Source organism: Garra rufa, chromosome 7 (assembly GCF_049309525.1).
Source record: "Garra rufa chromosome 7, GarRuf1.0, whole genome shotgun sequence".
Taxonomy (NCBI): Eukaryota; Metazoa; Chordata; class Actinopteri; order Cypriniformes; family Cyprinidae; genus Garra; species Garra rufa.
In genome coordinates, this window is record NC_133367.1 from 19,007,593 (window position 1) to 19,035,031 (window position 27,439).

The window sequence follows — 27,439 nt, forward strand, 5'->3', positions numbered from 1 at the left end:
AAACTGCCAAGAAAAAAATTAAGATGAAGTTATTTCAACAAAAACATGAAATTCAGGGAATTCTGGGAATGTCAATGTACGGTTATACACTGTAAATGTTACGTTCTTTTTCACTTCCAAAAACGGTATACTACCGTAAAATTAAATGCAATGTTCAACACAGTTTATCACCGTATATAGAAGGGGAACTTACCGTTAACCATTTCACAGGTTTTTACCGTAGCATTTTTACAGTTTTTTACCGTTAAATTCACTGTGATTTTTTACAGTGCATGTTAAGAAATGTGACAAGTGACAAAAAGTAAATTTAAAAAGTATTAATAATAATAATAATAATAATAATAATAATAAATGCTTTTATGCAGTTACATGGAATAGAAAACGGCAACAATTGTAAAATGTGTAAAATTTGTCTCACAAACTTAGCAATTAAAAAAAATCTACATGTATAATTATTCATATAAAATAGGCATTACTTATTGCTTACAATTGAATATATTTTAATAATTTATGTATAAAATTAAGAATATTTTCAACTAATAAAAACGGCTTTCATGTAACTGAATATAAAATATTGTTAACAAAACACACTATTAAGATTACATTTTAATAATATATAATACCAGTTTTCAAACAGAACAGTTTTCACATATGATAAAAGACTTTGTCCAACATCTAAACTAAAACTGATCTCTGCTATCGTGAAGCATTTGTCGCTTAAGATAACTTTATTTCAATAATAATATTAACAGTGTCAGCGTGTTCAAGTAAAAAGTAAGAAACGTTTGCTCTCATGATCTGCAATTGTTTAATTCAACAGAAAAAAATATATTTTGTGCAACGTTTGAACAAAAACCACAATCTCAGCAATGCTGGCATAAAGGTTTTCTTGTTATGATCTGCATGTTTAATTGAACAGAAAAGGATCAGCTTGGCTCTGATATGCAAAAAAAAAAACATAAAAAGAATAACAAATAATTTAATAAACACGTTTGATTCTCACATTCAGCAATTTCCGAAGATATTGAACACAGACGAAATGCATTCAAGAATATAAAAGAGTTATAAAAATACATTACTGTTTTTAGATTTAGTAGTTGCAAAATACATTTACATAATTTACAATGAAATTAGCACATTAACTTGACATTCTGTTTCACAACGTCTGTTTGTTTTCAAAATTTTCAGTACTTCATTCGTTTGCGCGCCATGTAAGCGTTCGTTACCTGACTCATAACGACCAGAGCACACACAACCGGACAGAGGACAGCCAGGTACCAGCCGTACCCGCTCACGCTGCTGCTGAACCACGCCGAACACATCCCGAGAAACAAGCTCAAGCTTCCCAACAGGTACGTGAGTAAACCGGAGGTGGCGTGGTAGCGCTTCAGTTTAGCCAGCGACCAGCCTTTGGCTAGTTTGGGATAGAGGAGCGGGAGTCCTCCGAGCGACTGCAGCGCGACGACCGCGACCGTTAAAACTCCTATTACTCCGTGCCATGTGACAAAATGCGGCTTGTCGTTGAGGTTTTTGTTGTAGAAGATGGCGGCCAGACCCGCGGTCGCGCAGCAAACACACAAACCCTGCAGGATCCAATGCAAGCGGCTTTTAGTTTTGTGCTTCAGCTTTTTGATGGGGGACGAGTAGGGGTTGAATAGAAGAACGGCTTCAGTCATAAAGAAGGAGAACTGAGGAAGACACAAAGTTAGGTGGGTTTGTGATTAAAAACAATTATTTATTTAACGTTAACTATTCATTATATTAAACTCACAGCGAGAGTCATCAGGAAAGGATGCCATGAGAACAAACCTGTGAACAAACACACAATATCCTACTGTTATTTTAGTATTAGACTAATTATTATTCACTTTATTCTTGAAGTAAAGGAAGCCTATGGGCGAGACTTCCGGTTTATTAATGAGTCGCTATTGGAAATAATGAGAAGAATAACAACAAACGGTAAAACTGTTTGTATTACAAACCAGTGTGTTCATAATTAAGAAAATACATTCAAATGATATGGTAAGACACACCAATTTGCAATATTAAGCAAGCTGTTTTGTACAGATAAAAATGGCTGGATGCGGACGAGACTGAAATGTATTCATATTTTTAAATAATTTTATTTTTATATTTTCATTTTACTTCACAAGTGTTATTTTAGTAGTATTTATTAAACACTATTAGTAGTATTTATTGACATTTTGAATTAATTTTACTTTTTATATTTTCATTTTACTTGTAGTTTTAGTCATTTCGTTAAGCTCTTGTAAATTTCATTATTTATTTATGTTGTATATAGTTTTTTCTCTTTCTTCTAGGTTTTAGTAATTTTAGTACTATAAACTTATCTCAGTTTACAAAGTAACATTTCTAAGTTTATATTTTTTATCTAATGTTTAGGTTTTGTTCCCAGCTTTGTTTTAATTACCTAAATATTTATTATGTTATATGATAAAACAGAAATACATATTACCTAAAAATAAATATGCAATACAAAAAAAATACATAAATATATTTTTAAAAACATACTTTTGAAGCTAAAAACATAACTAAGCCATCTATTAATAAACAGGGAAAAAATAGTCTAGAACTAAAACAAACAATAATTATATAATTTAACAGTAAATAAATTTTTAAAAAATGATATAAAAATATTTATAATATATATTATTAAATGTTATGTTTACTATTTGTTAAACACAATTAAATGTTTAGTCTGTATAAGGTAAAAGTGAATATTTCCATATATTATAATATTTATAATGTGTAATATTTTTAAATATGTTATAAATATTTTTGTATACATAAATGTTTAATCTGTATAAGGAAAAAGTATATATTTACAGATATAATAAATATTGTCATTACATTATAAATTAAATCTTTTGGATATTATATTTTTATGAACACACACACACGTGTGTGTGTGTGTGTGTGTGTGATATGTTTAATATATTTTATGAATATTTTATCACTTTATTCATAATATAATGTTTTGTATAATATTATAAGTGTGTATTCCTGTCAGAAATATACTACTTATATTTTGCCCATCTACTAACATTACCACGCAACATCAATCCACTGCATTAAACAAAGTTGAATTTGTTGTCGTTTCCTCGCGTCAGTCGAATAACAGCGCATTTACTGAATAAGACTGCTATGTGCTGCTCATAAGTGGTTTATAGTGTACTCACTGGATCCAGGTTTGGTCAGTACAGTGATGAAGCCGGTGAACAGCGCGCACAGCACATGAGTGAACACACCGCACACCGTCCTGCTGTAGCGGTACAGCTTCGGCTCAGACTCGTGATGGACGCTCATATTCTGTTTCTACCGGTTCTCTCTCAAATGCACACAATACAGCTCATTTACATACACACACAATCAAACTGCAGCACAAAGCCATTTGAACTGCTTGCAATCTCAACCAGGAACTCGGATTCATTGGAGGTTTCCGGTTACAAAACCGAATGTCAAAATAAAAGCCCCAAATAATTCGAGCAAAATCTAATCTGACTATGTCAGATTTATCACAAAATATAAATATAAATATGATATATAATAATTGTTTATTTTCCCTACTATAGATTAAAATCAGTCTAAATTTGATCTTGTTTGCACCGAAGTCTGTTTTCTCCACTTAAAGGTGGTAATGACTTTTATTGTGGTGATAATGTCAATAATTTCTTCCAGATTGCCTCTGTTCTAGAAATTCCTTCTCTCATGCTGACGTGGGATTTGATGTTTACATGCATGTGTTTCCATCGTTTGACCTGCAGGGATCACACTGCAAATTTTTTTTTCTGATTCTGCAAATAATGAAATGCTTCGCAGTTCACTTTGATCCATGCAGATATTGTGCAAGTGCGATATACAGTGAAATTGTATTTTGAGAATTTATTTTTAGATTTTAGTGTGAGAGAGATGTTATTTTAGTTTTTAATAAATATAGATAAATAATATATATATATATATATATATATATATATATATATATATATATATATATATATATATATATATATATATATATATATTTTTTTTAATTATTTGATTGTCTTTTATTCATTTTTATTGTATTGTTATCTTTTTTACTATTCTATTTTTATTTACTTTTAGATTATATATATATATTTATAATTTATTTTTAGATTTTAGAATGAGAGAGAAAAGTTATTTTAGTTTTTATTTAATATAGATACATTGTGTGTGTGTGTGTGTGTGTGTGTATATTCTATTTTTTAAATTTGATTGTCTTTTGTTAATTTTTTGTTATTGTTATCTTTTACTATTCTACTTTTAGATTATTATATATATATATATATATATATATATATATATAATATATATATATATATATATATATATAATATTATTTATTTATTTTAGTTTTAGTTTATAATTCTTTTCCTGTTTTAATACATAGGTCAGTGATGTTTTTAGCTTTAAATGTATGTTCTTTATATATATATATATATATATATATATATATATATATATATATATATATATATATTTATTTATGTTTTATTATATTACATATTTATTTTTAGATAATATGTATTTTTATTTTATTTTATAGTATATATTTTATTATATTTCATATTTATTGTCCATAAATACAGGGGTCAGTGGCATTTTTACCTTTTAAAATAAGTTTTTATGAAGTAATAATTTACTTTAAAAATATATGTATTGCATATAGTCAATGTATAAGGAAAGTATTTAAGTACTTTTTAGTCATTCATCCAAAATTTTAGTGTGAAACAATATAAATATATTTTATGAATACAAAAATAAATGAAAATATAATACATACTGTCATTGACTCATGGTGTTTAATAATTGTTTATTATCACTACTAGAAATTAAAATTATATATTTTATTTCCTGTTTTATTTTTTTTCTGTCCATAAATACAGGGCTCAATGACATTTTTACCTTTAAAAAAATGTGTTTTAAACTTTATTTTAAAATATTGTGTATAGTCAAGGTATAAGGAACGTATTTTAGTACGTTTTAGTCATTCATCCAAAATTTCCGTGTGAAACAATGAAAATATATTTTATGAATAAAAAAATAATACATATTGTCATTGACTCATAATGTTAAATAACTGCTTATTTGCAGTATTATAAATTAAAATGATATATTTTATATTATACTATATATTACATAAATACAGGGGTCAATGACATTTTACCTTTAAAAATATGAAATAATATAAATATATTTTATGACTATAAAAATAATAAATAAAATACATATTGTCATTGATTTATTATGTTTAATTTCCACTACTATAAATTAAAATTATATATTTTATATTATATTTTTTATTTATTTATTAGATTTTTTTATTTAAAAACGTTATAAAGTAATAATTTACTTTTTTGCATATACTCAAGGTAAGGAAAGTATTTTGGTACTCTTTAGTCATTCCTCCAAAATTTCAAATACAATACAAATAAAAATGTATTTTATAAGTACAAAAATAAATTAAAATAAAATACATATTGTCATACAACGGCTTATTTTCACTAATATAAAATACAATGAGATATTTTATTATATATTTTATATGATATACAATGCCCTCCACTAATATTGGCACCCTTAGTAAATATGAGCAAAGGTGACTGTGAAAATAAATCTGCATTGTTTATCCTTTAGATCTTTCATTCGAAAAATTCACAAAATTCGAACCTTTCACTGAAGTAAAACAATGGAAAATGGGGGGGAATCTCATTATGAAATAAACGTTTTTCTCTAGTTCACGTTGGCCACAATTATTGGCACCCCTAAAAATTTATCTAAGTAAAATATTTCTAAAGTATATTCCTATTAATATTAAAAAAAATTACCACACCAGGGTGGCTAGGAGTATAAGATTGTCATGACAGTCATGACTTTCTGTTCTACAGGATTATAAATATGAGGAACACAAAAGCCAAATTCCCTTAATCATCCATCACAAGAAGTAAAACCAAAGAATGTAGTTCTGATGTGCAAAACAAGTTTGTTGAGCTTCACAAAATAGAAAGTGGCTGTAAGAAAAGAGCTTAAGCGTTGAAAATCCCCATTCCCACCATCAGGGCAATTATTAAGAAGTTCCGATCAACTAAAGATGTTGCAAATCTGCCTAGAAGAGGACGTGTGTCTATATCATCCTAAGGAGGAGGAGGAGAGTTTGAGTGACCAAAGACTCTCCAAGGATCACAGTTGGAGAATTGCAGAGAATTGTTGAGTCTTGGGCTCAGAAAGCCTAAAATAAAATGATCAAACAGCTCCTATCACCACATGTTGTTCCAGAGGGTTTCAAGAAAAAATCCTCCTGGCTCATCCAAAAACAAACTCCAGCGTATTCACTTGTCAGACATGATTGGAACTTCAAACAGGACTGGCTTTTATGGTCAATGGCAGCTAACCCTCCAGATGGTTTTAGTGCAGACAGGGATAAAAAAGTACCCCATGCCCACGGTTAAAAATACTGCTGGGTCTTTAATGTTGTGAGCCTATTTTTCTGCCGGAGGTCCTGTACATCTTGTTTAGATACATGGCTTCATGGATTCTATCAAATACCAGCAGATAAAAAATCAAAACCTGACTGCCTCTGTTAGAAATCTTATAATGGGACATGGTTGCATCTTCCAAACATCTAAATCAACAAAAAATTGTGCCACTGAGCACAGAATGAAGCTTCTACCATGGCCGTCCCAGTTCCCTGACCTGAACCCTGTAGAAACTGAAGAAAAGAAGCACCAACATGAAGCTGGGAAGAGAGAGATTCTGTTTGAAGGAATGGCCTCTGATCTCTTGTCAGGTGTTCTCCAAACTCATTAGACATTGTTGGAGAAAACTCAGAACTGTTATCTTGGGAAAATGACGTTGCCAATAATATAGTGGCTAACATGAACTAGAGAAAAACATTTATTTCATACTGAGATTTCACCCCTCGGTTCTATTGATTCACTTCAGTGAAAGGTTAGAATTTTTTGAATGAAAGATCAAAAGGATAAATTATGCAGATTTATTTTCACATCCACCTTTGCTCATATTTACCAAGGGTGCCAATGTTAGTGGAGGGCACTGTATGTCAGTGAGAACCTCAGAGTTTGCTCAGTCATGAAATGCCTGAAGAATGCATTGACCCTAACAAAATCCGACATTCAGGACCAATTACTGACGTGAATTCCTGTGTCCTGTGACCCGCTGGCCCTCATCCAGACATGAACGGAGGACAGAAAGCTCCTTATCTCCTCCTGCGTGTCTCCAGACCTCCCTTCCTGATGATACAAGACATCCGCTATCAGAAAAATAGAGAATGAGAGTTACATCAAGCCCTGGACGACTGCCAGCTCCTAGCGTGCAGCATCTTAAGTGCACTAGATTTCTATGAAGCCACTGAAAGTTTCACATGGGAAAATGGGAACAGGCCTTCTGAAGTTGCCCTTCTTTAAGTTTCGTAGCAATATACTGAAGAATATCAAAATACGACCCAAAGGTAAAGTCTGTGAGAATCTAGTTTTGGCTCCTCCTCAGAGGAAAGAATGATGTTAGAGTGAATCATTTTTGCCTGCTCTGTCCCTTTAAGAACGAGTTTAATTTTAAACAGGGTCATTGTAAATAGACCCACAGGCGGGGGTTCGCAGTATAAGACCCGAGGGTCCACCAAATGTTTGAGGAAATGATGTCCGCTCGGTTTTCGCTCTAACTAGGACAGTTCACGCCGGATTAAGCGTTAATCTGAGTCTACTGCGCATGCGTACAAACGCGCACTAGTCGCGGCGTCGCGCTGGACAAGGTGCGCGTTCGGAGGAGAAACTAACCGACGCGGTTTCGAGCTGCGACCGCGAATCACGGGGAAGCATCTGAGGAAACATCTCCGAGCCGGAGGAGGAGCATTTTTACTTCAGTTTTGACAGTAATGGAAGACGTTTTCTCAGTTTTGCGCAACCACTTGCGTTATCTGCTCTCAAACACGCGTCGTGCGCGCGGATTACGTTTATTTTGAGACGCTAAAAGCGGATTTGAGGAAACCGATGGGTTTAGTGTCAGTCTGACAGGTTCTGCTGACCACGAAAAGTGTCTTGTTTTGATGTAAGGTAGGTTTTTCTTCTTAAACAGTTACTAAAGAAGGTTTAAACACGAGTAAACTGTAATCTGACTTTAACTGATAAATAACAGATGTATTTTTTGAAGTGTTTTGTCAATGACGTCGAGTTGCTAATCTGATCTGTGAGATTATTTCGTATTATTTGTTTGTTTGTCTGTTTGTTAATTGTTTGCAGTTAATACTTAACATTTTGACATTAGATTTGATCAGATTGTTGTAGTAATTTAGTATTTCTTTAGTATTTATATATTTTATATTATATATTTAATTTATTTTTAGATTTTTTCCTGTCCATAAATACAAGGTTCAATGACATTTTTACCTTTAATTTTTTTTTAAAAACTTTATTAGGTAATAATTTACTTCGTTTTAAAAAAAATCATGTATACAGTACAAAAACAAAAAATGTAATAAAATATATATATTGTCATTGATTTTTTTATGCTTGCTTATTTTCACTACTATAAATTAAAATTAGATATTTTATTATATATTATATATATTATATTATATATAAAATTGATTTTTTTTTGGATTATTCCTGTCCATAAATACATTTTTGCTTTTAAAAAAATATATCTGAATACTTTATGAAGTAATAATTGACTAATTTCATTTAAAAATTGTGTATCGTCAAGGTATAAGGAAAGTATTTTGGTAATTTTTAGTCATTCATCCAAAATTTCAGTGGGAAACAATATAAATATGTTTTATAAGTACAAAAAATAAATAAATAAACAAATGTTAAATAAAATACATATTGTCATTGACTCATAATGTGCTTATTTTCACTACTATAAATAAAAATTATATATTTTATTACATATTTTATATTATATATATTTTTATTTGAAAACTTTATACCTTTATATACTCTCAGACTGTATTAATTTAGTATTCTTTAGTATGTATGTATTTATATAATATTTATATATTTTATATTAACAGTTATATATTTAATTTATTTTTTTTATTTTTCCTGTCCATAAATACAGGGGTCAATGGCATTTTTACCTTTAAAATAAGTTTTAAAACTTTATTAGGTAATAATTTACTTCTTTTTTTAAATCATGTATAGTCAAGGTATAAAGAAAATATTTTAGTACTTATTAGTCATTCATCCAAAATGTCAGTGTGAAACAGTATAAATATATTTTATAAAAGCAAACACAAAAATGTAATAAAATATATGTTGTCATTGATGTTTAATAATTGCTTATTTTCACTACTATAAATAAAAATTAAATATTTTATTACATATTTTATATTATATTATAATTATTTTTATTTGAAAACTTTATACCTTTATATTCTCTCAGACTGTATTAATGTAGTATTTCTTTAGTATTTATGTATTTATATAATATTTATATATTTTATATTATATATTTAATTTATTTTTAGATTTTTTTCCTGTCCATAAATACAGGGGTCAATGACATTTTTACCTTTAAAAAATATGTTTTAAAAGTTTATTAGGAAATAATTTACTTCTTTTTAAATCATGTGTAGTCAAGGTTTAAAGAAAATATTTTAGCACTTATTAGTCATTCATCCAAAACTTCAATGTGAAACAATATAAATATATTTTTTAAATACAAAAACAAAAAAAATAATAAAATATATATTGTCATTGATGTTTCATAATTGCATATTTTCACTACTATAAATAAAATGATATAATTTATTACATATATTATATATATTTTTATTTGAAAACTTTATAACTTTATATACTCTTAGATTTTATTAATTTAGTATTTCTTTAGTATTTATGCGTTTTTGTATTGTATTCTTTTGATTTGTTCGTTTATGCATTAAATGCATTTGAAGTCACATTTAACATCTTATCTGCATCTATTAATGTATTCATTTTAATTAAATGAAGTAAATTAAAAACTAAATTATTTACTAATTCAAATATTACTTTTAAGCATGCATTTGTAGATTTACATTTATGCAAGTATGAATTCACACATTTATTAGTGCATTTATTTATTCGTTCTTCACTATATGTGTCTATTTTTGTGACCCAGTTTTATGGCTCTTTCTGTTCTGATTAGTTGTTCTGGCCTGTTCTCTGGATTAGGACAGTAGCCAAAAGAGGTGCCCTACCACAAAAATGGTCCAAAACACCCTTGAGTGCAATTTCCCTCCTCTCGCATACTGATCAGCCTCCAGATAGATGTTGGCAAGTGGTTTTGTAAAGGACAGATTCGTTTGCACAAACCTGCTGGAATGTTATATCCACATATATTCCCGTCTGTAGACCTTCTGTCGGATGTTTAAAGAAGCTTTTACCCTATACAGAGTAGACATTTCATTCTGTTGAACAAATATCAAGGGAATTTCTTTTATTTAAAAATACATATACGAAAAACAATTAACTTCTAATGCAGTTATATAATATTAAATATTGTATAATATAATATATTAAATATTATAAATATTTAATGTATGTACAAATATTTATTTTTACCCCATACAGACTAAAAATTGTGTTCCGCTCAACTTCAAGGGTCTATCTTTCATTAAAAATATATAATGTATATAAAAAAAATATAATGCAATTAGAAACATTTAATTCCATTTAACAAATATAACGGCCTCTCTTTTATTAAAAAAAATAGAATATAAAAAATAGATTTCATTTATAATGTAATTATGACATATAATAATTTTAATTATTCTAATTATACATTTTTATTATATATGAAAATATTTACTTTTACTTTATAAAAACTAAACATTTAATTCAGTTCAAGAAATATTAAGGTTCTTTCTTGTACTAAAAATATAATTTACAAATAAATATTACATTTATAAAGTAATTAAAATATGAAAAAATAGTAATGATAATATAAAATAAAAATATTTACTTTTATCTTAAATCATAGTATTTTTAAAAATGATATTTATCATATATGATTTTTTAAAATTAAAATATAAAATACAAAAATATTTCATATATAATGTAATTACTACTACTACTAATAATAAATATAATAAATAATTAAGTCAGTTCACAAATATTAAGGTTCCCACTTTTATTACAAATTTTATTCCAAAAATTTGATTTATAATGTAATTATAACATATAATAATAAACATTAAAAAATATTATATATGAAAAATGTTTACTTTTGCTTTATACAGACTAAACATTTAATTCAGTTCAACAAATATTAAGTTTCTCTCTTTAATTAAAAGATATACAAAAAAGTAATTAATAATGTAATTATAACAATAATAACAATGATATATTGTGCAATTATAATAATTATAATATTAGAAAAATAATATAATATTATAAATTATATACAATTATTTACTTTTACATTATACAGACTAAAAATTTTATTCCATTCAACAAATATTAAGGTTCCTTGAATGAATGAAACTTGTGTTTTTACTTTATCTAGACTAAACATTTAATTCAGTTAGACAAATATTAAGGTTCTCTCTTTTATTAAATATATATTATATCAATATTATATCAAATATTTAATGTAAAATATTGTATTTTTTATTATATACTGAGGGAAAAAACTCTTTGAAGATCAGAGAGATTATAACTGTCCACATTTGTTGTAATCAGTACCACAATACTGCATAATCTAATCCAATCTCTGTTGTTTTTCCTCAGATTTAGCCAAATGCTGCTAAAAACTGACTTGAGAGCACATCTTTCTGAAAACTCATCAAAAAACTATCATCTCTTGTATATTAAGACTGAAGGATCGACAAAGTGATCCATGTTTGTTGTCAGCCCAGCTATGCAAACACATCAGAACCAGACAAACCGAAGTCTGTCAGTCTGGTTTGGAGTAAACAGGATCGCTCTGATGTGGTCTGAAGTTGTAAATCATCTCCCATGACCTACTGAGCCATGCTTTCCAGCCTCCAGCATTCCCAAGATGGCAAAATGTGAACTCATTGAATTGCAGGACTTGACTCCCGACGACCGCATCGAGTTAGCGCCCCCTAGCGGCCCTCCTCCTCCACCCACTCTGGACAGATGGAGCAAAGAAAAGGTGGTGCGGATGGTGGGCGAGCGCGTGCGTCTGGAGGACCCCGACTGGCCGACGTGTCAACCAGGATGGGGACACGACTTCCAGCCCTGTAGCCAGACACAGCTGAGCTGGTGCGACCTCTGCGGGGAGTTCATCTGGGGCCTGTACCACCAGAGCCTCCGCTGCACACGTGAGTCCTTTATGGAGATAATCGAGGGCATTTCCACAGTGATATTTGTCTTGTGCTGTGTAAATGTTACTGCAGAGACAATCTGGCCCTCAGAGGCCGTAAGCCAATAGGAAAAGGATGTTTAGACAGTGGTTTATGTTGGATAGAGATTGTGTGGGGGAGAGTTGTAAATACATGGTTGGATGTAAAAGGGATAGTTCACCCAAAAATGACAGTCCTGTCATTAATTACTGACCCTCATGTCATTCTAAATCCGTAAGACCTTCGTTCATCTTCGGAAAACAAGTTAAGATATTTGAAGAGCTTTCTGACCCTGCATATACAGCAATGCAACTGACATGTTCAAGGCCCAGAAAGGTAGTAAGGACATTGTTAAAATCAGTGGTAGAGTACTTTTTAAGCACAAAGAAAACAAAAATAACGACTTTATTTAACATTTTCTACTCTTCCGTTCACAAGAGTACCACGACACATGCTGTAGTATAAGCGGAATAATTGACTTCGGTACGTTGAATTCTACGAAAATAATGCACACCCGAGGTGTAACGGGTAACCTCCGGTGTGCATTAGTTTCTAAGACTTCAACGGCCTGTCGTCAATTATTCCTTACTTATGTGTGTGTACTGTGTATATTCATTATGTACAGTCGTGGCCAAAAGTTTAGAGAATGACACAAATGTTAGTTTTCTCAAAGTTTGCTGCTCAACTGCTTTTAGATCTTTGTTTCAGTTGTTTCTGTCATGTACTGAAATATAATTACAAGCACTTCATACGTTTCAAAGGCTTTTATCGACAATTACATGACATTTATGCAAAGAGTCAGTATTTGCAGAATTGGCCCTTCTTTTTCAGGACCTCTGCAATTCGACTGGGCATGCTCTCAATCAACTTCTGGGCCAAATCCTGACTGATAGCAACCCATTCTTTCATAATCACTTCTTGGAGTTTGTCAGAATTAGTGGGTTTTTGTTTGTCCACCCGCCTCTTGAGGATTGACCACAAGTTGTCAATGGGATTAAGATCTGGGGAGTTTCCAGGCCATGGACCCAAAATGTCAAAGTTCTGGTCCCCGAGCCACTCAGTTATCACTTTTGCCTTATGGCACGGTGCTCCATCGTGCTGGAAAATGCATTGTTCTTCACCAAACTGTTGTTGGATTGTTGGAAGAAGTTGCTGTTGGCGGGTGTTTTGGTACCATTCTTTATTCATGGCTGTGTTTTTGGGCAAAATTGTGAGTGAGCCCACTCCCTTGGATGAGAAGCAACCCCACACATGAATGGTCTCAGGATGCTTTACTGTTGGCATGACACAGGACTGATGGTAGCGCTCACCTTTTCTTCTCCGGACAAGCCTTTTTCCAGATGCCCCAAACAATCGGAAAGAGGCTTCATCGGAGAATATGACTTTGCCCCAGTCCTCAGCAGTCCATTCGCCATACTTTTTGCAGAAGATCAATCTGTCCCTGATGTTTTTTTTTGGAGAGAAGTGGCTTTGCTGCCCTTCTTGACACCAGGCCATCTTCCAAAAGTCTTGGCCTCACTGTGCGTGCAGATGCGCTCACACCTGCCTGCTGCCATTCCTGAGCAAGCTCTACACTGGTGGCACTCCGATCCCGCAGCTGAATCCTCTTTAGGAGACGATCCTGGCGCTTGCTGGACTTTCTTGGACGCCCTGAAGCCTTCTTAAAGGGGCTATATGTAACTTTTTCCCAAAAATAAACGTAACAATAGCCTTTTTATTTGACCATTTATGACTCAAACATCTCCTGATGAGCATACTGACACCTTGCCAGCTCACAGTGGGTGCACCTATAAGCCTATTTATTATTATTATTATTATTTTTCCTATTTTCTGTCGGGTCGGATTTTTCGCGCGCTTTCTGCGGATGTGACGTCAAGCGCGTTCATGTTAAACGTTTTAGATCGCTCTTGCCATCACCGCTAGTCCGCAATAAGCCTACAATATATGTACTTGACTGTTCTTACCTTTGTAAACATAATGTTGACTTCTTAGCAGCGGAGCGTGCGATGCAAAGCGAGCAGAAAGGAAGAGCAGTTCCGTTTTTTGGCCAAAGGTGCCAGTCGCGAGTTCAAATTTCAGAGAGTTACACATAGCCCCTTTAACAAGAATTGAACCTCTTTCCTTGAAGTTCTTGATGATCCTATAAATTGTTGATTTAGGTGTAATCTTAGTAGCCACAATATCCTTGCCTGTGAAGCCATTTTTATGCAACGCAATGATGGCTGTACGCGTTTTTTTGCAGGTCACCATGGTTAACAATGGAAGAACAATGATTTTAAGCATCACCCTCCTTTTAACATGTCAAGTCTGCCATTCGAACCCAATCAGCCTGACATAATGATCTCCAGCCTTGTGCTCATCAACATTCTCACCTGAGTTAACGAGACGATTACTGAAATGATCTCAGCAGGTCCTTTAATGACAGCAATGAAATGCAGTGGAAAGTTTTTTTTTTCGGGATTAAGTTAATTTTCATGGCAAAGAAGGACTATGCAATTCATCTGATCACTCTTCATAACATTCTGGAGTATATGCAAATTGCTATTATAAAAACTTAAGCAGCAACTTTTCCAATTTCCAATATTTATGTAATTCTCAAAACTTTTGGCCACGACTGTATATATAAAGACACATACGTATAGTATATATTTACATGTATATATTTATATTCATATAATTTATATTATATATAAATATATACATGCAAATATTTTTAATATATACAGTCAAGCCCGAAATCATTCATACCCCTGGCAAATTCTGACTTAAAATTACTTTTATTCAACCAGCAAGTTTTTTTTCTTTGACCGGAAATGACACAAGCTTCTCCCAAAAGATAATAAGATGATGCACAAGAGGCATCATTGTGGAAAAAGATATTACTCAGCTTTTATTTACATTTGAACAAAAAGTGGCATGTTAAAAATTATTCATACCCTTTGCAAACTGTCACAGTCTATGGGAAAATCCAAAGTTCTATACCATTCCAAATAGTCCAAGCTGTTCTAAAGCATCCTAATTACCCTGATTCATTGGGAACAGCTGTTTTAATCACTCAACAGGTGAAAAATGTCTTGTGCACAGGTCAGGAAAGGGCTATAAGACCATATCTCAATGTTTTGAAGTTCCAGTGGCCACAGTGCAAAATATTATTTAAAAAAAAAAGACATTCAGCACTGAAAAATCTCAGATGACGTGGTCGGAAGCCGAAAGTGACACCTCTTTTCTCTTTCTCTATTTGCTCACAGTGTTATAACAGATAGTCGAATATGAAAACGGTCATAACAGAGTTGTTTTTACACTTCGTGAGGCGTTAAGAAAAATGGGTCAGTCAAAGCAGACCACAGATGAATGACTTATTCATAAAATAACCCTGAACTTACATCAACATGACCAGCAGACGGCGCTGTACATTGATTCATGATGAATCAGACCATTCTGAACCATCAAAGCTAGAGCTCTCTGTCACAAGTTAAGCTTGTGCCACCAAAATAGACTTTTGATCTCATAAAATGTAGCTCTGTTAATGGACAACTGTATCTTAAAGGGACAGTCACCCAAAAATGTAAATCCTGTTATCGTTTGCTCACCCTCAAGTTTCAAACTGATTTGAACTTTGAACACAAAAAAAGCTGACATACTGTTGAAGTCAATGGCTACTGTCAACAGTTTGGCTATCCATATTTTTTTATATTTCTATGTATTTGTGGTTTCAGTTTTGTGATTAAATGTTTGTTTTTTCAGACTGTAATTACACTTGTCACTACCGCTGTCAACCCTTCATTCAACTAGACTGCAGCTTGAACTGCGACAGCGTCAGCGAACAGCTGAACTACTGCGAGGACACGATTGAGACGGACACTAACGTGGTGAGTAGGGCTGCACGATATTGGGAAAATATGCGATATGCGATATTGGTGTTGAATATTTTGATATTTCTTGCAATATGACATTTCCCTAGAAAAAAATTAAATTAAAAAAATACTAATAAACAAAAAGTTTACTATTAAACTTCAAAAAGGTAGGAGCATCAAAAAAAAAAAGAAAATAAGGAGCACCCAATTTCTTTTTAGTAATGCACCGATCTTGATTATCCATGGCTGATTCTGATTGCCAAGCAAATCAAATGGGCTGATTCTGAAAGCCTTTTTATATATTTATTTTATGCCCTTTAAGCAAGGGAAACGAATGAATGAAAATATGAGTACATAAGCAAGAAGTTTATTTTCTCTATTACAGGTACAGCCATTTAGACAATAAATGCAGCCATAATCAAAATACGCTACTCTTTCAATATTCAAAGTGCAAATAGAGACCGATTTTTTTTTAAGTATGATACAGAGTTTTAGACAACTTATTATAGCCCACATACTAATAACAAACTAGATATGTTATGTAGCCTAATTTGCGCGCATTGGGGAGTCGCTCTCTAAACGTGGGGTATTAAAATTAAAATTAGGCACAAATGCTCCTAAATATAATTTGAGGTCGCGCTGCTTGCGCAGATTAAATTTTGGGAGCATATGCGACCAATACGGTCGCAGTTTTGAGCCATGTATATTTTAGACGTACAGTTCTTTTTAGGCACAAGTTCATCCCTGCTGTCATTTTCTCCCTTCATACTCCTGCCGTATTTATTTTTCATTCTCTGCTCTGAGCCACCAGGTTCACCTTTTGGCGCGGTCTAGCCAATGGCATTATAGAACCTTGGGAGGCGGGTATAAAGATAGTAAGCCCCCATTTGTTTGGTCAAATAAGGACAACCTTTGCATGCAACGCACAAATGTTTGGCACATAAATTAAATGTCACTTATCGCAACTCTCTTCGATATCAATATTGCCAATACTGTTACAGCTATAACGATATTATATCGTGCACGTGCAGCCCTAGTGGTGAGCGAACTACTACAGTGTAGCAGTAAATAACATGCAAATCAAAGATGTGCGCATGCGTTACATTTAAACCTAATTAAATTGTTCCACCCTGTCATCTGTCGCTAGACATAGACGTGTGTCTCAGGGCACCATATGCCATCAGAGCGGGTTTATTACCGTCCTGCACACACAATGATGTGCGCAATTTACAACAGTGGCAGAGGAGAAACACAATAAAGCAGCTGCTCACTTTTTTTTAGCATTTAAAATGTAAATAAACACATGAGCTATCCTGACGTCGTAGATTAAATGATTTTTTTTAGGCTTTCGGAAAATGTGGAATTTAGGATTTTGGTTTCTAATTCTTATTTACAACATAATTGAAGGTTGTAATGACAGGAAGGAGGGCTCTGCATTGATTTCCAGTGTAAGTGAGTGATTGTTGAGTGCTGATGTGAGAGTGATTTGGGGGAGGGTGGAGGACTGACAGCTGGGTGAAAGAACTAATCAGCTCAAGTCAATGGTGCATCACAGTGGAGCTCTTACCTAATTACAAATGTGCAAATCATCTTAAAATCTCATTTGGCCGTGCAACATTAGCGTGATGGACTTACTTATACTTTTAATCCTTTTAAATACACAGCAGAGTGTCTTATGCAGACGGCACAGGATATATGAAATATTTATGTATGTATACAGTATATCCTCCTGAAAACCAGAGATTCTGTTTATCCTTTGTAGTGATGTAAGTTGTTTGTAGTTTGTATAATTTCTGTCAAAACAAATGGCAATAGTGCAATTTTAAATAATAAAATAAAATAAAATAATAGTTATTATTATTATTATTATTATGTACACTGATTTACAATAATAAATGTTTTATTATTATACAAGTATTTATTATTATTATTATTATTATTATTAATAAATAATACCTTTAAACTATTTAAAATACATTTATACTATTATTTAATATTTTAAATGTACATTTGAATATTAAATAATATTCTAATAATAATAATATTAGATGTAGTAGTACTAATATTAATGCATATTATATATAAATAACATTTTTTTATTATCATTATATAAGTATTTTTATTATTATCATATTAATAATATTAGATGTGGTAGTAATAATAATTATGCATAGTATATATAAATAGCATAATGTTTTATTTATGTATTATTATTATTATATAATATTTATTATTGTTATTATTACTATTATTACTATTAATAAATAATACATTTAACCTATTTAAAATACATTTATACTATTATTTAATATGTCACATGTACATTTAAATATTAAATAATATTCTAATATTAATATTATATGTAGTAGTACTAATAATAATGCATAGTATATATAAATAGCATAATTTAATTTTTTTAATTATATAAGTATTTATTATTATTATATTAATAATATTATATGTAGTAGTACTTATAATAATGCATAGTATATATAAATAGCCAATTTTGTATTTAATTATTATTATATAAGTATTTATTATTGTTTTTTATTGTTATTATTATTAATAATAAGTAATACCTTTAACCTATTCAAAATACATTTATACTATTATAATTATGTTAAATGTACATTTAAATATTAAATAATATTCTAATATTAATAATATTAGATGTAGTAGTACTAATAATAATGCATAGTATGTATAAATAGCGTAATTTTAATTTATTATTATTATATAAGCATTTAAAATTAATAATAATAATAATAATAATAATAATTTAATTATTAATAATTTCAAATAAACAGTATATATTTGTATAATAAATATTACTATGCAACTATTTAACAAATATTACTATGTAATTATTTTTATAATTAATGTATAATTATATTTAGATTTTATTTCCCCACTGTAGGGATGTGAATTGTTTCTTGCAAGGATTTTTTTTTGTCATAATAAATGTTTGTTATATAAATTATATAAAATATTATGTTACAATATGTAATTTAATTATTATATAATTTTATGCAGATTAAAAAAATTGCTACTCTTGGAAAATGTAATATATATATTTACACACACACACACACACACACACACAAATGTTGGGTTTACATGTTTTATGGGGACATTCCATAGGCGTAATGGTTTTTATACTGTACAAACCGTATTTTCTATGGCCCTACACCTACCCTACACCTAAACCTAGCCCTCACAGGAGATTGTGCACACTTTTACTTCCTCAAAAAAACTCATTGTGCATGATTTATAAGCCTGTTTCCTCATGGGGACCTGAGAAATGTCCCCACAAGGTCAAAATCTACTGGTATTCCTATCCTTGTGGGGACATTTGGTCCCCACAACGTGATGAATACCAGGTACACACACACACACACACACACACACACACACACACACACACACACACACACACACATATATATATTAATTAATAATTAATAACATGTTAAATATTATTAATAAAAATTATTATTGTTATTATTATAATATATTATTATATTATATCGTAAATATAAATAAATAGTGGAAATAATTTTAATAAATAATTAACTAAATTTTTTTTGACAACTATTGATTGTATGCACATTAGCAAATGTAATCATTATTATTATTATTAATATATATATATATATATATATATATATATATATATATATATATATATATATATATATATATATATATTATCATTATAAATAAATAGAATATATATAATTTAATATAATATAAATATTTATAACATCCGTGCAGCTATGTGTAATGTTTGACAATTATTATATGATTGTATGCAATTCTGCAAATTGTAAATATATTTATAGCAAAATTGTATAATATTATTGTTGTATTTGTTATTTAAACATTTTATAATAATATTTAAACACACTATTTAAAGTACATATGTTTAATATTTTTATAATACTCATATACTTACATATAGATGTAATTATATTTTATAGGTTAGCAAATATTTAGAAACAAAATATATGTTTTAATCAGCAATCTATATTCTATTGTTCTGGGTCTCAGGGGGAGGGTCTAGACAGAATGGGGGCGGAGCCTGCGTGCTGTAAATTCAATCCCAGGGGCGGAGCACAGCGGAAGGAAAGGGTGGGGTTTCGAGTCATGTCTAACGGTTGCATCCCGGTTACACGAGGTCGGTCAGACAGCCACATCACCCTCCTCAGACACAGCGGAAACTCTTACACAGACCCGGTCCGGCTGTTTTCGGTGTGATAATGACGGACTGCGAGTGGTTCGACATGACGTGGGGCAGCAGCGCGAGCAGCGGATACTGCAGCCAGAGCGACTCCGAGCACGAGCACGACTTCGAGCAGTTCTACACGGCGCGCACGTCTCTCAGAAAGACCAAAAAGCGCAAGGAAAAAGTAAGACAGCGGACAATAGGCAAACTATATATAATATAAACCATAAACGTGTAATATATCGGCGTTTCTGAGCAGCCTTGTGACTTTATAGACTAGTTTGAACGGGAGAGACTGAACTCACGGATATCCTTGGTTCGGCGTGCCAACAATGCGTGTGCGCGTTCATGTTTATTTTTAAATGATGCTTACGACTACCTAGCGAACTCGATAAAGAATTTATAGTAATGTTTATAATTATTAAAACGTATAATCATTAGTTTTAGTCAAATCAGTCATTTTAAAATATTTCTTGTGCGTTTATATAATATTTTAGACTTCCTTATTTGTGTGTGCGCGCGTGCTGGGGGTTTCCTCTTTAGATGATGTCATGCTGAGCAGCTCTTAACGTGATTAAGCATCTCCGCAGTCTGTTCATTTTTCTTAATAGCTCATAATCAATATCTTAATTAAACCTTCATTACTATTCATGAAACCAGCTGCTTTATTCAGAGATAAAACTGAACCTGATTTGTTTTTAATTATGACATTACTTAGTAGTTTGTCTTATGCATTTATAATGTATAAACATTTTTTAAAATATATATTACATATTAAAAAAAACTTTAATGTTTATTTTCATTTACATGGTACGTTTTACAGTACAGCTTTACAAAAAAAAATTATATATGTATTATGAAACAAACGTAAAAGGCACCAAATAAATAGTAAAAAAAATTAATTAGTTAATTTAAGTAGTAATTAATATATTAAATACTTATATATAATAAATAGCGCTGTCAATCTATTAAAAACAATTAACAAATTAATCACAGTTTTCTGAATTAATCATGATTAATCCCACCAAACATTTAAGTTTTTAAATATACTTTTATATTGCAATAATTTTACATTTAAAATTTCAATTAATGTACAAACAATATATTAAAATTAGTGCTGTCAACCAATTTTAAAAAAATTAATTAATCACACATTTTTCTGAATGAATCACGATTAGTCCCACCAAACATTCAAGTTTTTAAATATACTTTTATATTGCAATAATTTCACATTTAATATTCAAATTAATGAAGAAACATGTTAAAATTAATGCTGTCAACCAATTTTTAAAAATTAACAAATTAATTGCATTTTTTTCTGAAATTAATCCCACATAACATTAAAGTTTTAAATATACTTTTATATTGCAAAAAAATCAGATTCAATCTTCAAATTAATGTAGAAACAACACGTTAAAATTAGTGCTGTCAACCAATTTAAAAAAATAACGAATTAATTGACTTTTTTTGTGAAATTAATCACGATTATTCGCACCTAACATTAAAGTTTTATTATAAGACTTTTAAAAAAACAACTAATTATAATTTAAGTGTGCTTCGAATGATTTTCACATAAATCCACTATTATACTGTGCCCTATACAGAAATTTAATAAAGTTATAAAACACTAAATACTAAATTAAATATAGATGAATCCTTAAAGCTGCAAAAGTTATTGTTTTCCTCTTTCGCTTTTTGTTCTTTTAGTAACAGATATAACAGCAGCTGGGTTATTAGTCTTATTTAAACTGAAAATAGTTGATAGCACTAATAGTAAATAAAATAGCTGGCTCTCAAATATACAAAGCATTTTTCCCACACATATTCGGCAAGATTTTATATGTGTGTTTTAGTTTTAAAGGTAATGAACTGAATGGAAATCTGTACGTTCTTTAGACTCACTCAGAGTGGATGTGATTGTGAGTGTGTGAATATGAGTGAGTGTGGAACAATGTGTGAGTGTGTTTCCACTTCCTGTCTGCTATTTCTGGATGAGGGAGGGCTGTTTTCTCTGTGAGTTGCGGGTAAAGGCATCCAGCTGCTTCTGAAAGACTATTTCAAACCCATTTTATACCGCAGACTGCAGTTTTTTTTTCCCCTCCTTCACAAACACAACCAGCTGTTGTTGTTCCATAGAGTTACATAAAAATCTGACTTTTTTTGTCAGGCTGCTTCTAAATACGATTTTTAAATGACATCTCAAAACCCTTAAATATCAGTGTTCAGGACAAATGATAAAGTTATCTCACATCACCTCTGTTAAAGGCTAACTATTGCCAAAATGCAACCTGGGCTGTTTTTTTTACTGTAAGCGAGACAAACTTATATCTAAAAGCATAATTACGACAAACGAGCCGTTTTTGAGATTGACCGTGATTTCGTTTTGTGGTCAATGGCCGGTGAATGGGAGTACTAGGGGCATAACTTTGAGCGCATCAAAATCGATATTTTTACAACACTAAGAAGGCTCGACACACCATGAAACTTTGCTCGAAGTATCGCCTGGGTCTCTACACATGAACTCGAGCATTGAGAACATTGTTTGTGTACACAGAGTTTACTAAAAAGAAAGGTTTTGAACAACTCACTTACACTGTTTGGGTTTCTGCTCGCGGCCGTCTTGCCAGTCAAGAGGTGTCGATCTCCGAATGCGAGGAGAGTAAAGATGGATAGCTCCTAAAGCATATTTCCATATTAATGCACGGCTAATTCATTGTTTTGTCGCAAGTGAAATGCAATATTAACCGTCTAGTTGTAAAAAGAGCCTCATATAAGCCTAATATTTCGTCCTATGGGGTCCATTCATTCGCATTTGGAGATCGACACTTCTTGAATGGCAAGACGGCTGCGAGCGGAAACCCAAACAGTGTAAGTGAGTTGTTCAAAACCTTTCTTTTTAGTAAACTCTGTGTACACAAACAATGTTCTCAATGCTCGAGTTCATGTGTGGAGACCTAGGCGATACTTCGAGCAAAGTGTCGTGGTGTGTCGAGCCTTCTTAGTGTTGTAAAAATATCGATTTTGATGCGCTCAAAGTTATGCCCCTAGTACTCCCATTCACCGGCCATTGACCACAAAACAAAATCACGGTCAATCCCAAAAACGTCTCGTTTGTCGTAATTATGCTTTTGGATATAAGCTTGTCTAGTTTACAGTAAAAAAAAAACAGCCCAGGTTGCATTTTGGCAATAGTTATCCTTTTAACGTTTCTTGAGGACTTTTTCAGCTCATCTGAGTCTCTTAAAAGTATCTGTGCTGCCCTCTTGTGGTCACATGACGCATCACACATTGTCCTGTCCTCCTCTGTCCTACAGGACGAGCCAGTGGACTGCAGGAAACAGGAGCTGTCCGTCAGTGAAATACAACAGAAAGTAAAAGAATACAACGCTCAGGTCAACAGTAACCTCTTCATGGTTCTGGTAAGGAAACCTGCCACTCTTGATTATATATCTATCCATCTCTCTATCCGATTTTACATACCGGGTGTGTGAGTATATAATGTCATTATATACAGTTGATGTCAAAAGTTTACATACACCTTGCAGAATCTGCAAAATGTTAATTATTTTACCAAAACAAGAGGGATCATACAAAATCAGTGTTATTTTTTATTTACTACTGACGTAAATAAGATATTTCACGTAAAAGACGTTTACGTTTAGTCAACAAAAGAAAATAGTTGAATTTATAAAAAAATTTCCCTGTTCAAAAGTTTACATACACTTGATTCTTAATGCTGTGTTTTTACCTGAATAATTAACAGCTGTGTGTTTTTTTTTTTTTTTTTAGTGATAGTTGTTCATGAGTCTCTTGTTTGTCCTGAACAGTTAAACTGTCTGCTGTTCTTCAGAAAAAGCCTTCAGGTCCCACAAATTCTTTGGTTTTTCAGCATTTTTGTGTATTTGAACCCTTTCCAACAATGACTGTATGATTTTGAGATCCATCTTTTCACACTTTGAGGACAACTGAGGGACTCATATGCAACTATTACAGAAGGTTCAAACTCTCACTGATGCTTCAGAAGAAAAAAAATAATGTATTAAGAGCCGAGGGTGAAAACTTTTGAACAGAATGAAAATGTGTACTTTTTTCTTATTTTGCCTAAATATCACATTGTTTCATTTAGTACTGCCCTTCAGAAGCTACAGAAGATACTTGCATGTTTCCCAGAAGACAAATAAGTTCAATTTACCCTGATCTTCTTACTGCATCGTGTTTCCTTCTGAAGCGTCAGTGAGAGTTTGAACCTTCTGTAATAGTTGCATATGAGTCCTTCAGTTGTCCTCAGTGTGAAAACAAGGATCTCAAATACAATCACAAATACTCGTCATACAGTCATTGTTGGAAAGGGTTCAAATACACAAAAATGTGAGACTTGAAGGATTAGTGAGGAAGAACTCATCACTAAACAAAAAACACAGAATCAAGTGGATGTAAACTTTCAAACAGGGACATTTTTATAAATTAAACTATTATTTTTCTCTTGTGGACCATATGTAAACATTTTTTTTATGTAAAATATCTTACTCAGGTCAGTACTAAATAAAAAGTAGCATGCATTTTGTATGATCCCTCTTATATTAACATTTTGCAGGTTCTGCAAGGTGTATGTTAACATTTGACCTCAACTGTATATAAATATGTGTATTACTGGCTCTGGTATTAATATGTTTTCTGGTCCTTCCCATCAGAACCGTGATGGATCTTACACTGGCTTCATTAAGGTCCAGTTTAAGCTGGCCCGGCCCGTGTCTATCCCTCCTCCACGGAGCACGTCCTCCTCTTCCTCCCCATCAGGACGGGATGGCGGTTGTCGGGAAGACAAAGCACTGAAACACCGCACCTCATTCTACCTGCCGAGAGACACGGTCAAACACCTGCACATCAGCTCCAGCACACGGGCCAGAGAGGTTATCGAAGCACTGCTGAAGAAATTCACCGTGGTGGACAATCCAGCCAAGTTCTCTCTGTTCGAGCGCAGCGAACGACAGAACCAAGGTGCGGAGACCATTCATTCTCTACATTGATTCTTATAATGAACAGTGAATCTGTTGTAAATAAATAATAACATTCATGTCGTCTTTCGCTTTTAAGTGTACTTAAGGAAGCTAGCAGATGACGAATGTCCACTTTTCCTGCGTCTGTGTGCTGGACCCAACGAGAAAGTCCTCAGTTTAGTCCTTAAGGAGAATGAAACAGGGGAAGTTAATGTGAGTAAACAACTTACTAATAATTTAGATAATTTTTTTTTCACCCCGTAGGTCATGCAAGTGTTCCGGTCTTTCCTTCTTTAGTCAAAACAAATTTGGTTTTTGAGGAAAACATTCCAGGATTTTTCTCCATATAGTGAACTTCAATTGGAATCAGTGGGTTAAAGGTCCAAATTTTAGTTTCAGGGCAGCTTCAAAGGGCTCTACACAATAATCTTATCTAGTGTGCCAATCTGTAATTTTCAATTGAAATGTGTATACTTTTTACCACAAATGCTCATCTTGCTCTAGTTCTGTGTCCATGACTTTAGGCCTTAAGTAATGTGTGAAGTCCAGCTAGTGCAAGACGAGCAAAAAGAATATCAGTTTTAACGAGACAATTATGTTGTTTTAACAAGAAGAGATGTCATTTAACTGGAAAAGATGTTGATTTAACGAGAATTATATAATTTTAACAAGATAATTGTCATTTTTAGCGACATCTCGTTAATATGAGCAAAGATGCAATTTTAACTAGAAAAGATGTCGATTTAACAAAAATTGTCATTTAATGACATAACATCTCATTATTAAGAGAAAAGATGTAATTTTAATGAGGAAAAAGATGTATTATTTACAACATCTTATTACAACAAAAGATGTTGTTTTAACGACATAACATCTTATTATTACGAGAAAAGATGTTTTAACGAGAAAAAGAAGCATGTTAATGACATAACATCTCAGTAAAATGCCATCTTTTCTGGTAATAACGAGATGTTAAGTCATTAAAACTAACTTAGTTTTAATGACTTAACATCTCGTATTACGAGAATGTTATTTTACTGAGAGATGTCATTTAACCAGATAATTATGCCATTTTCTCAACAAGACATCTCTTTATAATGAGAAAAAATGTAGTTTTAATGACACGGCGTCTTGTTATTATGTGAAAAAATGTTGTTTTTAAGACAGCATTTCGTTATTACAAGAAAAGATGATGTTTTAACAAGAAAAGGTTGTCGTTTTAACGACGTAACATCTCATTATTACCAGAGCATCTTGAATGACATAGAGGTGGGTAAATTATCAGGAATTTTTTATTCTGGAAGTGAACTAATCCTTTAAAGGTGTATATATACTGTTGTTTCTTCTGGCAGTGGGATGCGTTCAGTTTTCCCGAACTCCAGAACTTCCTGCGTATCCTGAAGCGGGAGGAGGAGGACCACGTGCGGCAGATCGTGCGCCGCTACGCTCTGGCCAGAGACAAGATGAAAGAGGCTCTGAAGAACGTCAGCACTCCGGGTTGAAACCAGCTGCTTCCTATACCTCAGAAACGAAAGGAAATGGATGCTAAGGATGCTCGTACACAGCTTGTTACTGTCTGAATCCAAAGAGTGTGTGGAAGAACCCTTTGTCCTGCTGTGGACATGAGAAGGGTCGTAAGCGAAAGGGAAATGCAGTGAGAGAGAGAGTGAGGAGTAGCGTGTGTTTAAGCGTGACTGGTGAGCGTGAGAGGAGTGTGACGTTACACTGGAACAAATGCTGCGGTCGTAGCTGTAGATCCAGTTGTGGAGTGACGTCTTTCCAGTGTGAGCCGCAGATTATTGGTCTGTGGGGAATGCATATATCAGTGCAGATTGGAGAGTATTTTGAACAACACTTAAACTTGTAATAGGAAAGAAAATAATTATTTTTAATGTCTGTATGGAAATAACACCATTTAGTGATGCAGTACTTGTACATGCACCCATGTGTATATTGGATATTCATTGTCAAATAAATTGAAAGATTTTAAATAAAATATTTTTCCCCTTTAAAATGA

At 32.1% G+C, this 27,439-nt stretch overlaps 2 protein-coding genes across 5 annotated transcripts; one reads left to right on the top strand and one right to left on the bottom strand.

Moving 5' to 3' along the window:
* Positions 1-962: 962 nt before the first annotated feature.
* Positions 963-3,864, bottom strand: cyb561d2 (cytochrome b561 family, member D2). The gene is made up of 3 exons (XM_073844191.1): positions 3,201-3,864; positions 1,772-1,809; positions 963-1,688 (listed from the first exon to the last, which is right to left on the bottom strand). The coding sequence occupies exons 1-3, from the start codon at positions 3,325-3,327 to the stop codon at positions 1,185-1,187; spliced, it is 669 nt and encodes a 222-aa protein (XP_073700292.1). The 5' UTR covers positions 3,328-3,864; the 3' UTR covers positions 963-1,184.
* Positions 1,273-27,439, top strand: rassf1 (Ras association domain family member 1). 4 transcript variants are annotated; one of them, XM_073844189.1, is made up of 7 exons: positions 1,273-1,352; positions 11,769-12,325; positions 16,091-16,215; positions 23,740-23,844; positions 25,117-25,423; positions 25,520-25,635; positions 26,775-27,439. In XM_073844189.1, exons 2-7 carry the CDS (start codon positions 12,040-12,042, stop codon positions 26,922-26,924), a joined length of 1,089 nt encoding a protein of 362 aa, XP_073700290.1. In that variant the 5' UTR covers positions 1,273-1,352; positions 11,769-12,039; the 3' UTR covers positions 26,925-27,439. The 4 variants fall into 4 exon arrangements, with proteins under 4 accessions (XP_073700290.1, XP_073700288.1, XP_073700289.1 ...); XM_073844187.1 differs by lacking the exon at positions 1,273-1,352 and adding an exon at positions 7,765-8,111; XM_073844188.1 differs by lacking the exon at positions 1,273-1,352 and adding an exon at positions 7,765-8,106.

Excerpts from the sequence above, each read along its gene's own strand:
- cyb561d2 (XM_073844191.1), bottom strand. The coding sequence starts at position 3,327 with ATGAGCGTCCATCACGAGTCTGAGCCGAAGCTGTACCGCTACAGCAGG. Across the intron at positions 1,810-3,200 it reads ACTGACCAAACCTGGATCCA|GTTTGTTCTCATGGCATCCT; the intron begins GTGAGTACACTA and ends GTTTGTTCACAG. Across the intron at positions 1,689-1,771 it reads CTTTCCTGATGACTCTCGCT|TTCTCCTTCTTTATGACTGA; the intron begins GTGAGTTTAATA and ends TGTCTTCCTCAG.
- rassf1 (XM_073844189.1), top strand. The coding sequence starts at position 12,040 with ATGGCAAAATGTGAACTCATTGAATTGCAGGACTTGACTCCCGACGAC. Across the intron at positions 16,216-23,739 it reads TTGAGACGGACACTAACGTG|GACGAGCCAGTGGACTGCAG; the intron begins GTGAGTAGGGCT and ends TCTGTCCTACAG. Across the intron at positions 25,636-26,774 it reads ATGAAACAGGGGAAGTTAAT|TGGGATGCGTTCAGTTTTCC; the intron begins GTGAGTAAACAA and ends TTCTTCTGGCAG.